The 14,429-nt window shown below is 39.5% G+C and overlaps 1 protein-coding gene across 2 annotated transcripts in view; it reads right to left on the reverse strand.

Moving 5' to 3' along the window:
* tbpl1 (TBP-like 1) overlaps positions 1–14,429 on the reverse strand; it is a 42,654-nt gene that overhangs the window by 9,315 nt on the left and 18,910 nt on the right. The window contains exons 3-6 of one of the 2 annotated variants that reach the window (XM_080192743.1): positions 13,791–13,871; positions 13,034–13,221; positions 7,319–7,401; positions 6,444–6,507 (exon numbers count right to left, since the gene is read on the reverse strand). In XM_080192743.1, the coding sequence (XP_080048869.1) occupies positions 6,444–6,507; positions 7,319–7,401; positions 13,034–13,168 (282 nt within the window). In that variant the 5' untranslated portion in view covers positions 13,169–13,221; positions 13,791–13,871. Of the gene's footprint in view, positions 1–6,443; positions 6,508–7,318; positions 7,402–13,033; positions 13,227–13,790; positions 13,872–14,429 lie in introns of both variants that reach the window. The other variant, XM_080192742.1, reaches the window with a different exon arrangement.

Genomic DNA, 14,429 nt, shown 5'->3' on the forward strand with positions numbered 1-14,429 from the left:
CGGTTAGATAATAGCTTCCTCTCTTTGGCACCCGAGTTAACTATCCATCAAATGCTGAAGTGTAAAAGACTCCACTCTACTGACTGTCATAGGTCTATACATGTTTATGGCAATCTGTAACTAGTCCTTGGGGGCAGACAAATGCACAGCACAAACCATCTTTAATTAAACAGTAATTGACACAGAATTGCCAAACACACAGAGAAACAGGTTTTTAAAATTTAAACAAGCTAAATTATTATTCTTTCAGTCAGGCGACATTATTCACAATTAGAGGCAGAGATAAAAGAGATAATTAACCTGAAACATCAGTTGCAAATTTACTTTGAGATTTAAGGAATAACATGAAGAAAAGCCAAAGGTAACCCACTTTGAGAAGTGAAACATCAGGGGCGAGATTTTACAGCCTCACTCATCTCAAAACCGCAAAATCCCACCCGAAGTCAACAGACTTTTTCATGTTTCAGCCCTCGCCCGCTTCGATTCCCATGGAAGGAGGGATGGTAAAATTCCAGCCTAGGTGTTTATAAGACTTACTTTTGTTCTCTTATTACTTGGGTCATACCAGCTATCTTAGAACATAGTTATCCTGCCATTTCTGCAGAACAGTTAAGAAAGACCATCTCACAACACTGCATTTGACACTGCGTGGAATATAACCAAGCCGTGTCAGATATAGTTCAGAAAATGCTCAGTACAGCAATCCTCTTGAATTTCTAACAGGGTGTGGGGAAACTTCAGGGAGTTTGGTAGAATCAAGACCTACTGTACCATTAAAAATTCACTTACTCCTGAATGGACAAGTTCCATCTTTACTGGTATGTTTAATTGGTAACTATTGGGTAAGTAAAGCGAAGTTTATTTATTAGTCACAAGTAAGGCTTAAATTAACACTGCAATTAAGTTACTGTGAAATTCCCCTAGTCGCCACAGTCTGAAGCCTTTCGGATCAATGCACCTAACCAGTACGTCTTTCAGAAAGTGGGAGGGAATGGGAGCACCCGGAGGAAACACACGCAGACACAGGGAGAACGTACAAACTCCACACAGACAATGACTCAAACCTGGAATCAAACCCAGGTCCCTGGCGCTGTGATGTAGCAGTTCTAACCACTGTGCTACAGTGCCGTGGGTAAGTACGACAACTTCACACCAGTAACTACTTGGTTAGTATATTTCTCAGCAAGATACCATTAATGACAGGTTGCTGAGGACACATGTGCAGATACCAGAAATTGTGGTCTAAATTAAAAGTGAATGCAGATCACCTCATTGCTATGTTTATCACTAAATCTAGGCCATTTAAAATTTATCATGTTAGTTCAGGCAGTGGCTATAGAATAAATACAAAATTTGATTAGCACCAGTTATTAATTAGAGAGTGAATAAGTACATATCGATTACATTATATATATCTCAAGTAAAATTCAACTTCATCACTATTTAGCTCTCAGCTTTCATTCTTACATTCAATCCATCAGCAAGGTCATCTCCAAAGCATTACTCCAATTTGCTTATCTCTGACCCTCTGTTGCCAAAATCTTAATTCATGTCAATAACATCTTGCAAATGATCTCCTCCAAGCTGATCCTAACTGGCACCTCCACTTCTGCAATCTAAGCTACAAATGATATAGAATGCTGCATGCTTTATACTAACCATAGTCCACATTCTCAACACTCTTGCTCCCATGGAAGTTTGATGAGGACTTGTCTGTTGAGGTAGTATGGGCGGAGATTAGAAATAGGAGAGGAGAGGTCACCCTGCTGGGAGTCTTTTATAGACCTCCAAAAAGTTCTAGAGAGGTTGAGGAAAGGATTGCGGAGACGATCCTGGTTAGGAGTGAAAGTAATAGGGTAATTGTCATGGGGGATTTTAACTTTACTAATATTGATTGGAATTGCTATAGCTCTAGCTCGTTAGAGGGGTCAGTTTTTGTTCAAAGTGTGCAGGAAGGTTTTTTGACTCAGTATGTTGATAGGCCAACTAGAGGTGAGGCTATATTGGATTTGGTGCCGGGTAATGAGCCAGACCAGGTGCTAGACTTGGAAGTTGGTGTGCATTTTGGTGATAGTGACCACAATTCGGTTACGTTCACCTTAGTGATGGATAGGGATAGGCATGAACCTCGGGTCAGTAGTTTTAGCTGGGGGAAGGGTAATTATGAGGCTATTAGGAGAGAATTAGGAAGCATAGGTTGGACTATAAGATTACAGGGACTGGGAACATCCGAAATGTGGAATTTTTTCAAGGAACAGCTACTGCGGGTCTGCAATAGGTATGTCCCTGTCAGGCAAGGAGGATTTGGTAGGGCTAGGGAACCGTGGTGTACTAAAAAAGTTGATTCGTTGGTTAGGAAGAAAAAGGAGGCTTATGTTCAGATGAGGCTTGAGGGCTCAGGTAGTGCATTAGAAAGCTTTAGATTGGCTAGGAGGGAGTTGAAGAGGGAGTTAAGAAGGGCTAAAAGAGGACATGAGATGACTTTGGCTGATAGGATTAAGGAGAATCCTAAGGCGTTCTATAGGTATGTCAAGAACAGAAGGTTGGTTAGGGCAAGATTAGGGCCAGTTATAGACAGTAGAGGGAAGTTGTGTGTGGAACCGGAAGAGATTGGAGAGGCACTGAACCAATATTTCTCTTCGGTGTTCACGCAGGGGGACATGAATGTAGCTGTGGAGGACACTGGGGTGCAGGGGTGTAAAATAGAAAGTATTGCAGTTGAAACCGGGGATGTGCTGGATATTCTAGAGGGCTTGAAAATAGATAAGTCCCCTGGTCCGGATGGGATTTACCCTAGGATTCTCTGGGAGGCTAGAGAGGTGATTGCAGAGCCTCTGGCTCTGATCTTCAGGTCATCGTTGGTCTCTGGTATAGTACCGGAAGATTGGAGGACAGCGAATGTTGTCCCATTGTTTAAGAAGGGGAACAGAGACTTCCCCGGGAATTATAGACCGGTGAGTCTTACTTCTGTTGTGGGCAAGGTTTTAGAAAGAATTATTAGGGATAGGATTTATAGTTATCTGGAGAGTAATGAATTGATTAGAGAGTCAGCATGGTTTTGTAGCAGGTAGGTCGTGCCTTACTAACCTTATTGAGTTCTTTGAGAAAGTGACCAAAGAGGTGGATAGGGGTAAGGCAGTTGACGTGGTATATATGGATTTTAGTAAGGCGTTTGATAAGGTTCACCATGGTGGGCTTCTGCAGAAAATGCAGATGTATGGGATTGGGGGTAATCTAGGTACTTGGATCAGGAATTGGCTGGCAGATAGGAGACAGAGGGTGGTGGTTGATGGTGAATATTCGTCATGGAGTTTGGTTACGAGCGGTGTGCCTCAGGGATCTGTTTTGGGGCCACTGCTGTTTGTAATTTTTATTAATGATCTGGATGAGGGTATAGTTGTGTGGATTAGTAAGTTTGCTGATGACACCAAAGTCGGTGGTGTGGTAGATTGTGAGGAAGGGTGTCATAGTTTGCAGGGTGACTTAGGTTGCAGAGCTGGGCCGCGAGGTGGCGGATGGAGTTTAATGTGGAGAAGTGTGAGGTAATTCATTTCGGTAGGAGTAACAGATGTGTTCAGTCTAGGGCTAACGGGAGGACTTTGAATAGTGTGGAGGAGCAGAGGGATCTAGGTGTATGTGTACATAGATCCCTGAAGGTTGGGAATCAAGTAGATAGGGTAGTTAAGAAGGCATATGGTGTCTTGGCGTTTATTGGTAGGGGGATTGAATTTCGGAGTCGCAGCGTCATGTTGCAACTGTACACAACTCTGGTGCGGCCGCACTTGGAGTACTGTGTGCAGTTCTGGTCCCCACATTACAGGAAGGACGTTGAGGCTTTGGAAAGGGTGCAGAGGAGGTTTACCAGGATGTTGCCTGGTATGGAGGGGAGGTCATATGAGGAGAGACTGAGGGATTTGGGGTTGTTTTCGCTGGAAAGAAGGAGGCTAAGAGGGGATCTTATTGAAACATATAAGATGATTAGAGGTTTAGATAGGGTGGATAGTGATAGCCTTTTTCCTCGGATGGAGAATGCTAGCACGAGGGGGCATGGCTTTAAATTAAGGGGTGGTAGTTATAGGATGGATGTCAGGGGTAGGTTCTTTACCCAGAGGGTGGTGAGGGATTGGAATGCCCTGCCTGCTGCGGTTGTAAATGCGCCTAGTTTGGGGGCGTTTAAGAGATCTATGGATAGGTTTATGGACGAAAAGGGATTGGTTTAGATTAGTGGGTCAGTGTTTTTTTTTAAAAAAACTGGTCGGCGCAACATCGTGGGCCGAAGGGCCTGTTCTGCGCTGTAATGTTCTATGTTCTATGAACTGGCTTTTCGTGTCTCATCTTAGTATTCAGATCCCTCCAAGGTTATGGCCCTCCGCATTTCTGCTATCTCCTCTAGCTTTATATTGATATATACACTTATCTGACAATTGACAAATTTATTGCTCCCCACTCCTTCCACCCATCATGAATAATTGCTGCCTCAGACTTCCTCCCTGCTTTTAAAAGTTCATTATATATTTTGACCATGTTGTTGTATCCCACCAACCTGTTTCCCTTTCTCATTCCTTTAAAATGCTCTGCAACATTTCTTTTGGTAATTAGGAAATAAAATTGCAAATTGCAATTAATACTAGCCTTTGCATTATTGTGCATACTTCAGAGGAAGGAAGATTGTTTAACATAGTATCCTCGCTCTTCCAAGAAGAAAATGAGTCACTTTAGAAATGTTCTATATTGGTTAAAAAAATATTTTTTGCTTCTATGGAGATATTCCAATAGAATCATCCTCCATGCTGGGGGGTAGGTGACAGAAGTGACATCACAGGGCTCAATTTTATAGCACTGAAGGAATTGGATAGGTGGCGTGAAGGGCCAAAAAATCAAGAGTGAGGCTGGGCCTGGAGTGCCTATCACATTGCCAGGGCATTTTGTCAGCAACAGGGAAGATGGAGGATAGCCGTCCTGCCCAGAGTGCCACTTAAGTGTTTCTTTTTCAGTAAGGGACGTGGGCTTCACTGTCTAGGCCAGCATTTACTACCGATCCTTAATTGCCCTTGAGGAAGCGCTGGTGAGCTGCCTTCTTGAACTGCTGAAGTCCATGTGGTATGGTTAACGCCTACAGTACTGTTAAAAAGGGAGTTGACGCAGCAATAGTGAAGGAATGGCCAAGTCAGGATTATGAGTGGCTCGGAGGGAACTTCTAGGTGGTAGTGTTCTCAGATATCTTTAGCCCTTGCCCTTCTAGATGGTAGCAGTCAAGAGTTTGAAAGGTGCAGTTTAAGGAGCTTTGGAGAGTTTCTGCAGTGCATCTTGTATTCTGCACATAAAGTGGCCAATGAAGAGTTTCTTCCTAGCACTGCTGCCACTTTAGCTGACTCTTGCCTGTGGAGGGTTGGTCCCTCCCAGTGGCAATGGTTACCACTGCAGCAACGTCACCTGCCCTCATTAACTGCCACCTCCTCCAGTGTCAAAGTCTGCCTGACTGGCCCTAGAAACACCTGACCCCACTTAGCTTGTTCAAAGGGCACCATCCATCACTGTTGCTCTTGTCTGGGTGTAGTCCCAGCAGTTGCCACTGCTTTGGTAGACTGGCAGCACTAGATTCAGGCCTTACCCCTTAAAGGGTCAGGAACCCAATGATAGCTTATTATTTACAAGATGAATCCATTATTTACAAGATGAGTCTGAAAAGCTGTTGGATATCCCCGAAGTGACTGAGGAGAGGCTGTCCCCTCTCTTTATAGCCCATCATTTGTGCTTCTTAACAAAAATCTATCCCACTGAAGTGGTTCCATCGTAAAGCCAGGCCATGTTTTCAAACTAGCCTATCAACTTTTCTGGAGCACGAACACCTTTGGAAACCACATCACTGACAGGGAATACGTAAGTCTAAAGTTTCAGCCTCCTATTAGTTACAGCAGAACTCCTGTATGATCCAGGAGCACTTAAAGCTAGTAGCATCAGAGAGGCCGAGCAAGAAGAGAGATCAAACTTGAACATCTCCTTACTGACAAAAAAAGTATTGAAATCAAAGGAGTATTTGACACATGCTAATTTGTTCTTACCTAATCCTCCCTAGCCCTTTAAGTGCTACAGAATAGTGATGCTAAGGAACCGAATTGCAAAGTGTTAGCATATTTGGCCCGGCTCAACTTAACATCTCATGTTTGTACTTGGAGATAAAATAGACTTAATCAGCTCCGATAGAATTTAAACATAAACAAGATGCACAAGCAGAATCAACTTTAAATGTATTCAGAGATTAGAATTTGAACTTTAACTTTAACAGAGAATAACAGGCCAGAGTGCAAATTTTACACAGCAGTGCACAACTCATTGAAAAGCTGGACACCAAGAAACTAAATGACTAGCTTAAATGCCCAAAAATGATTTTAACAGTTCAGTACTTACATTCACTATATAAATAAGACATACAAAATAATTACCTGAAAACCCAGTTTCTGCAGAAGGCGGGCTAATCTTCGAGCGCCAGTTTTTGCATCTTCTTCACTAAATTATGTTTGAAGATATTCTGACATTACTTTTCAGGTGAAGTTCAATAAAAACTGCATCACAGTTTTTAAATACTAGATTACATTTTATTATTGGATAGGGAATGTTCTTAATAAATAAAAGAAATACATAATAGTTGGCTGACACCTATATAAATCTACTTTGTATTTATGATTATCACAATTGAATGAGACAGAGGACAAAAGTACGAGTAAAATTTAATCTTGCTGAACTGCAAATTGCAGATTAGTCAACCAGTTACATCCTGATTAATATTCCTTTCCACTGACTTTAATTAAAAGGAAAATTAAACACAATGTATAATAGGTGGGCAATCTGTTTGCTTTTAGCCTCCATCAAAGCTGAACCTCACTCATGTCTTTTGTGCAGGGTACCCACTAATCAGAGTGCATAATGAGCATCTGAATTCTGAACATACATGCCCAATGCTTTACTGATGAGCTTCAAAACTCAAAATTTAGACCAGAATATTTTTGTACTTTACTTCCTGCCCATTAATGACTAAGCTTTACTCTCAGTACATTAATAGATAGCATTCCAGGTTTTAAAAAGATAAGTAATTGGTTTATAACATATAGTTTTGTAGTTAACCTCTTATTTTATACTACATCACCACCAATACAAAAATGGATAGTGTTTTTCCACCCCACATTTCTGGGGAAACACAGTTCAGTTCTCATCCAATATATGTATAATAATAGCCATTAAAGCAAAGTTAAGACTAAATACAGCAACAGTCAATGATAATGTAATAAAAAGCTTTTAAAAAGAAAAATGAAGTTCTTGCCTTGTAGCTCCAGTGCATATAATTTTCCCTGAGGACCAGATTGTGGCTGTTATCCTGGGTTTCCTCAGTTTCATTAACACCTTCTGAAAACATATATAACAGATGATTATCTGTATCTTGGTACATTCGTGGAGAATGTCACGTTTATATTTTGATTCAACTTTAGATCATGTCACATGCAAAAAATGTCAGAGGGGTGCTTTGGTTAAAAAAAACTTGCATTATAATTTGCACCTGAAGTTTAGGTGGGTTGTTAATATAAAACAATGCATTTTATATGCACTATTTACAAGCAATTCATTTTATTCTGTTTCATTTTATATTACGAACTGTGGTAAATTAGGATTTTTCTGATCATTTTAAACACTTTTATTCCCAGCATGATTGGAATTTGAGAGATATGCTTTCTACTTGTTACTCCTCGATGCAATTCTTGCCTAATTTAATCAAGGATAGGTTTGCATCTCGGCTGACTTCATTGATTAAAACTAATATAATCTGTGTATGATTGCTAATTTATCAGCCAGATCAATGCTTCACACGTAAAAATCAAAATGATTACATACAGGACACTTACTATAACAATGAAAAGTGCATATAAATTTAAAATAAAGCATGGAAGATTTCTGTGCCTGCAAAATAAAATAATATTTCTGTGGGAGCAAGTGGAAGTTCTAGTCATTCTAATATTCAATAGGAACATAGGAAAGAGGTTTAGGTCATTTAGATCCTCGAACCTGTTTGCCATTCATTTAAATCATGGCTAATGTATACCTCAATTTCAATTTACCTCAGCAAGTTCACACTGATGACCTCATCCCATCCATTGAGACACCAGCAAGTTCACAGTGGGGAGAGACTATTCGCCTGCACGAAGTGTGAAAGGGTTTCAATCACTCATTCACCTTGTTTAGCTACCAGTGAGTTCACAAGTATCTGCACTGACTGGGTTTGCTTTTAATTGCACCCAGGACTAAAACATGTTCACTGGGATCTGTTTCTGCTGGTGTTGATAACCACAATAACTTGGCTGGAGTTTAAGATTCTGAATAAATGTCAAAGAAATCATCTTTTTGTTGGGGAAAAAAAGATCAATTTACCTACTTGTCATTCAGATCCCTTGATATCCTAACAAAAAACTGTATTTCAGTTTTGAAAATTTCAATTGCCCCAGCATTCATAACTTTTGGATGAGAGTGTTCCAGATTTTCTTTATAAATGATGTGGAAAAGTTTTAATTTCACTGCCAAATTACTTTAGCTGTCATTTTAAAATTATTCCTATTTGTTCAGGATATATTTACCAGAGAAAACAATTTATCAATATTATTTTAATAAATCAATTAGATGGTGGTGTGGGGATAATGTCACTAGACTAGTAAACCAGGTTAATACTCAGACCATGGGTTCAAATCCTACTATGGCAGCTACTGAAATTTAAATTCAATTAATAAAATCTGGAATTGAAGCTAGTCTCAGTAATGGGACCAAGAAACTAACATTGATTATCGTAAAAACCCATCAGGTTCACTAACGTCCTTCAGAAAAGGAAACCTATTGCCTGACCTCCAGATCTACACAATGTAGTTAAACGTTCTGTAAAACGGCCTTGTATGCTATTCAACTTCCTGTTTCTGACGATAAGGGGCCCTACATTTGTCTTCACCAATCTGTTTCTCCTCACATACTTTTAGAAACTTTTACAGTCAGTTATTATGTTCTCCGTAAGCTTATTCTTGTACTCTATTTTCCTGTTCTTAATAAGTCCCTTGGTCCATCTTTGCTGAATTCTAAACTGCTCCCAATCTTTAGCTTGTGATGGTAGACCCTTTTGTTCACAAAGAATCCGCAAAAGTTAAAGAGCACAAGTGAACATTCTATATATCAATTAAGGAAAGGCCTATTCTTTATAGCATAAATATTGAAATAATGCTCTAGTGGGTAGCAATGTAAGTTACTATCTTTTTGAATAATGAAACTTCCAATAATGCCAAGGAATGAAACTGTATTTATGATAATATTTCTAATAAAAGAATAGGTAAAAATATTCTATTCATAGGTGTTTTATACTGGAGAGAATTATATCAGCATGTCTCCATTTTATAGAGTAAGATGAGCAAACAGTGACACCTCATGCCCAAATGGAAGAATTTCAGCTTATCTGTGCAACTGTGCCCAACCAACTTGTTTTTTAAAATTTTAGTTGAATTTGTGCAGGTATAGTAGTCATTTAATCCATATTAAAAAAAGGGTATTTTTGAAACTACTAAGTCTCATGGTTGTCACAAGAAATCCTAATTGAGGGGCTTATGCTCAGAATGAATAACGCAAAAAACCTATAAATTATATCAACTTGATCCAAGATCAGCAGAACTGTGCTCAAACTATATATTTTGCAGATCTTTTATAAAACACTAATTTAACTTCAGCTGGAGTAGTGGCAATTTAGAAAGAATACAAAAGCTTCAGGGGAGGCTTCAGTGGAGATTTACTGGAATGATTCCAGAGTTGAGGGACGCAACATAGTTTTGCAGAAGCTGGGGTTTTCTCCCAAGAGGAGAGAAGTTTGATAGAGTTATTCAAAATTGTAAAAGGTGTAGATAGAGAGGCTGTTCCCAATTGTTGTCTTATGAGGAAAGGTTGGAGAGATTGTGCCTATGTCCCCTGGAGTTTAGAAGAACAAGAGATGATCTTATTAAAAGACAAGATCTTGAGGGGAGTTGACATGGTGGATGCAGGGAAGGAATTACCATTATGAGAGAAACTACAGCGAGGTGTTCTAGTTTAAAAACAAAGCCCCCCTCCCATTTAAGACGGAGATGAGAATCTTTTCTCCGAGTGTTATTAGTCTGTTCAATTCTCTTTGCCAGACAGCAGTGGAGGCAAGTATGTTGAATGTTTTTAAAAGCCGAGTTAAATTGACCCCCTTGTCATTCAAGAATATAAGCATCCAGGGCATAGATAGGAAAATCAAATCAGCCCTATCTTATCAAATGGTGGAGCAAGCTGATGAGACTAAATGGGTCATCCCCGCTTCAAATTCGTATTTTGAAGGATCCAGGATCAAAGGACACAGACTGAAAGGTGAAAAGAAAACTTTTGCAAGCAGACAGTGGGTTCACTACCTGACAGAATGTGGAGACAGATTCAACCATGATTTTCAAAAGGGGATTAGTTAAGAAAAGAATTGCAAGGTTACAAAGAGAGACAGTGTGGGACTAGCTGCACTGCTCTTGACGAAAGCTAACATGGAATTAAGAGTTGAACAGTGTCCTTCTCTGTGCTGTAATCATCCTATCACAGTTCTTCTCTTCCTTCCCTCTTTCTTTTGAATAGCTGAGCTTACCATCTTGCAATGTGCGGTGACCATTCAAAAATCTAGAATGGTGAAAGATTAAAATGATGCACCCACTATCCTTGTAGCTACATCTTTTAAAGGCATAAAGATGTAGGCCATTGGAGGTAGGGAATTTTTCAGCTGACAAAGCAGCTGCTCACCATGTCTGAATTTTTCAAAGTCTTTTGATTTTAAAAGTGTCTGATTTATCACCTGTCAAGTGGTCAAAGTTGTCATTCATTTCGAGGATTTTCATGTTGCTCCCTCCAACCAGGAAATCATTTGGATGGAACCCCATCAAGAAGGAAAGACTTTACAATTTCCCAGGCTTTGGAAATCATGTGAAAATCATCTGAACTATTAATTCCTGTGGTTCTTTTACTATCATTATCTATAGTCGGTAAAAGCTTAGCTCTTCCATGCCCCTTTCCTGTATGCGGGGGGTGTGTGTGCATGGTAGTGAACTACCACGCATACTCCTCAATTGGGTTTGAATGTGAAATAAACCAACCTTGTGAGTTAACCACACAAGTGTTTGCTGCACGTTTCCTATCATATTGGACCTCACAAATTGGGGGTTTTGGGAAACACACCATAGCCTACTCCAAAAATAATTCAAAACACCGCTGCTTATGGACAGCCGAAGAGAGAATGAACAAGTTCAGTTTGCCTCTCTCCTGTCCTTAACATTACTCAAATCATTGTTGTCCTATGACCTTGATTTGTTACTGTTTTTGAATTTATCCTTTCTCATCCCATTTCATTAGCATTAAGTCTTATCTACCACGCAAGTCATTTGATTCACTGGGACATGCTGGCATAGCCAAGAATTCCCACATCATGTGAAAGAATAACCCCAAACCGGCCCCAGCCTGGTTTAAGCAAATGGCTATTCCAAACCTCTTTCCCAAGAAACTGTGCCAGTGCCCAATAAATGGAACACTTTGCCATCCATACCAGTCCTACCACTACATATTTAATATTCTAATCTGTTTGTCTCTATGCCAATTTATGCATGGCAGAATTTATCACCTGAGATTCTATATTTTAGTTTGGGCCCGCATCCTCAAAATGGTCTCAACAGAATTTTACTCCTAATGCCAACTATGTTGTTTCTTCCTATATGGACCATGACAACTGAATCCTCACACTCTCAAGTTCATCCCCAGCCAAGAGATGACATCCTTATTGCTAGATTCAAACAGGCAACTGGCCCAACAATTGGAACTCCCAGTCACAAATACAAGAAATGGCATCCATCCTTGTGTAGCCTATCATATTTATTCTTCATTTCTTCACTACGCCAAAGTCAATTTGCTCATATACCTGCACATTCTTGTCCATACAAGCAGCAAGAAATTTGTATCTATTGGAAAAAGACAGAGGCCGAGGCTCCTTTAGTACTGCACCTGGGATTCTCTTAACTTGCTCAAAAGCAGGCACACCCTCCTGATGCTTGCAATGTCTACAGCTCAAATTCAAGCCAACAATTCGAAACTTAAGTTTTCTGAGATGCTGATATAGACTGCAGATAAAACTGTTCTGAATGCCAAAGCTCTTGACGAACACTCAGATGTTGCAGATGCAACACAGCTCCTGTACTGTCATCCCAATGGATAAAACCTTGTGTTATGTATTCAATTACCATAAATCGAGTAAGTCAACCCAATATACAATAGGATCTCATTATTCTGGCCCAAAAAATTCTGTTTTTGCAAATACTCGACATGCAACCCCGAACGCATCTAATTCGACTCCCCTCATTTCAGCCATGATATGCTATCCTCACATCAGTCGCAGCTTCAAACTTTTATCACAAAAATATATGTTTTAGTTATGTTATAATTGGGCACAAAGGCAATACAGGCTGTTGCGAAGATGCACTGGAATTTAAGAAATGCTCCCGCAGATACATCTACACTGAGTGGACAATAATTAGCTAAAACCAGTACAGAAGACTAAAAAAAATGCAAAATGTCAATACTGCCATTTTGCTCATTATTTTAAATGCTGCAATAATAAAAAGGCAGCAATTGAAAACACACCAAAAGGTTATGTCTGAAATCTAATGGCATTAAGTACTCCAAAGTCTATAGCAGCCTCTACGTCATCACCACATTTAATTTTGTCTAGATAGACTTTTGTGCAAAGCATTAATGCCAAGATTATATATAGAAATCAGAGTTCATTAAATTAAGCACTAACAAAGGTCAGTAAATCTCTTGGAAACCTCCACATTATAAAACTAAATACAACAGAAGAGATTTATCTCTTGCTTATTAAATAATTTAGTATTGTTCACCATAGCAGTATAGAAGTGAGAGTTTATTGCAACTAATACAATGACACAGAAGTGATGACGCAAAGAATAGGACTTACTCCAACATCTCTTTTGTAGATCACATTTGTTCCTTCCAGTGCAATCTTCCGCAGATTTAAATGGCATCTTGTTTTAAAGACACAGACTACATTTGTTATCAAAATATCCAGTGCAATATCATTGTCCGGTTCCATGGGTATGGCTTGTTATCCAACTGACCAACAGACAGCATACCACCTAGATAGTGCTATACTAGATTAGAACAGCAAAATGTTAACTTCATATGTACAGAGATATCTAAGAATACGCAATGTATTCCATAACAATAAGCAATTGGAGTTCCTTACTCAAAATAGCATCCATAAAACTAGTCCATAAAATTTTGATGGTACTACAGGGAAGTTACATTTTGCTAAATATACTGCATTGGCCCATGAGTTCACAGAAATCATACAACCCACACAGCCCATTAACTCGGTACCAACAACAATCCCAGCCAGGCCATATCCTGCAAGCCCACATATTTACCGTACTACTCCCTCTAACCTAACCAGCCCAGGACTCTAAGGGGCAATTTACCATAACCAATCATTCCAACCCGCACATCTTTGGACTGTGGGAGGAAACCAGGGCACTCGGAGGTAAAATATGCAAACGCAGGGAGAACGTGCAAACTACACGTGTCCCAAGTTGGGAATCGAATCCACGTCCTTGGAGTGTGAGGCAACAGTGCTAACCACTGTCCCACTGTGCCGTCTGGTTAGCCCACATTTTTCTGATAAGAAACTTGAGAGTCAAGAACAGAAAACTACTCACCATAGCCAGCTGGGCAGCCGAATTCTGGAGTCCGAGTAAAAGGCAGAAATGATCAAAGTCTAGCAAAGAAAGGTACCACACCTATAAGTGAAATAATAGTAGCTCAATTTTATTATTAGCTTGGTTTACTGCTTAAATGCTCTATAAACTATGTGCAATGTAACTAATGCCTTTAAAAACACTGATATTCATAAAAATCCTAAAACAAAGGTAAAATAATGTGGATACTAGAATCTGAAACAAAACAGAAAATGCTGGAAAATCTCAGCAGGTCTGACAGCATCTGTGGAGAGAGAATAGAGCCAACATTTTGAGTTAGGATAAGCTTTCATCAGGTCTAAAAATTCTACTGTTTTAACAAAAAGAACTGTGCAGTGGATGTTCTGCTCCAAAAGTAATTGGGCACATTTTTAAAACAGAAATAACTTGGGTAAAATGTGTATTTGACAGACTTGAGGGTCAATCTTGTTTTTTTTAATGCCTCAACTGTAGACACAAATTATACATGGCTGAAAAATCATACTCCAAAAATGATGTAGTGTAATACTGTTCACAATGTTCTAATGTCAAAGAACCAGCCTGTCAGTGGTAATGTTTTTCTTTAACCCTTGAATAAAATATAGTTTATTATTATAGTTT

This window comes from Carcharhinus amblyrhynchos, chromosome 7 (genome assembly GCF_965287045.1).
Source record: "Carcharhinus amblyrhynchos chromosome 7, sCarAmb.v2.hapA, whole genome shotgun sequence".
Classification (NCBI taxonomy): Eukaryota; Metazoa; Chordata; class Chondrichthyes; order Carcharhiniformes; family Carcharhinidae; genus Carcharhinus; species Carcharhinus amblyrhynchos.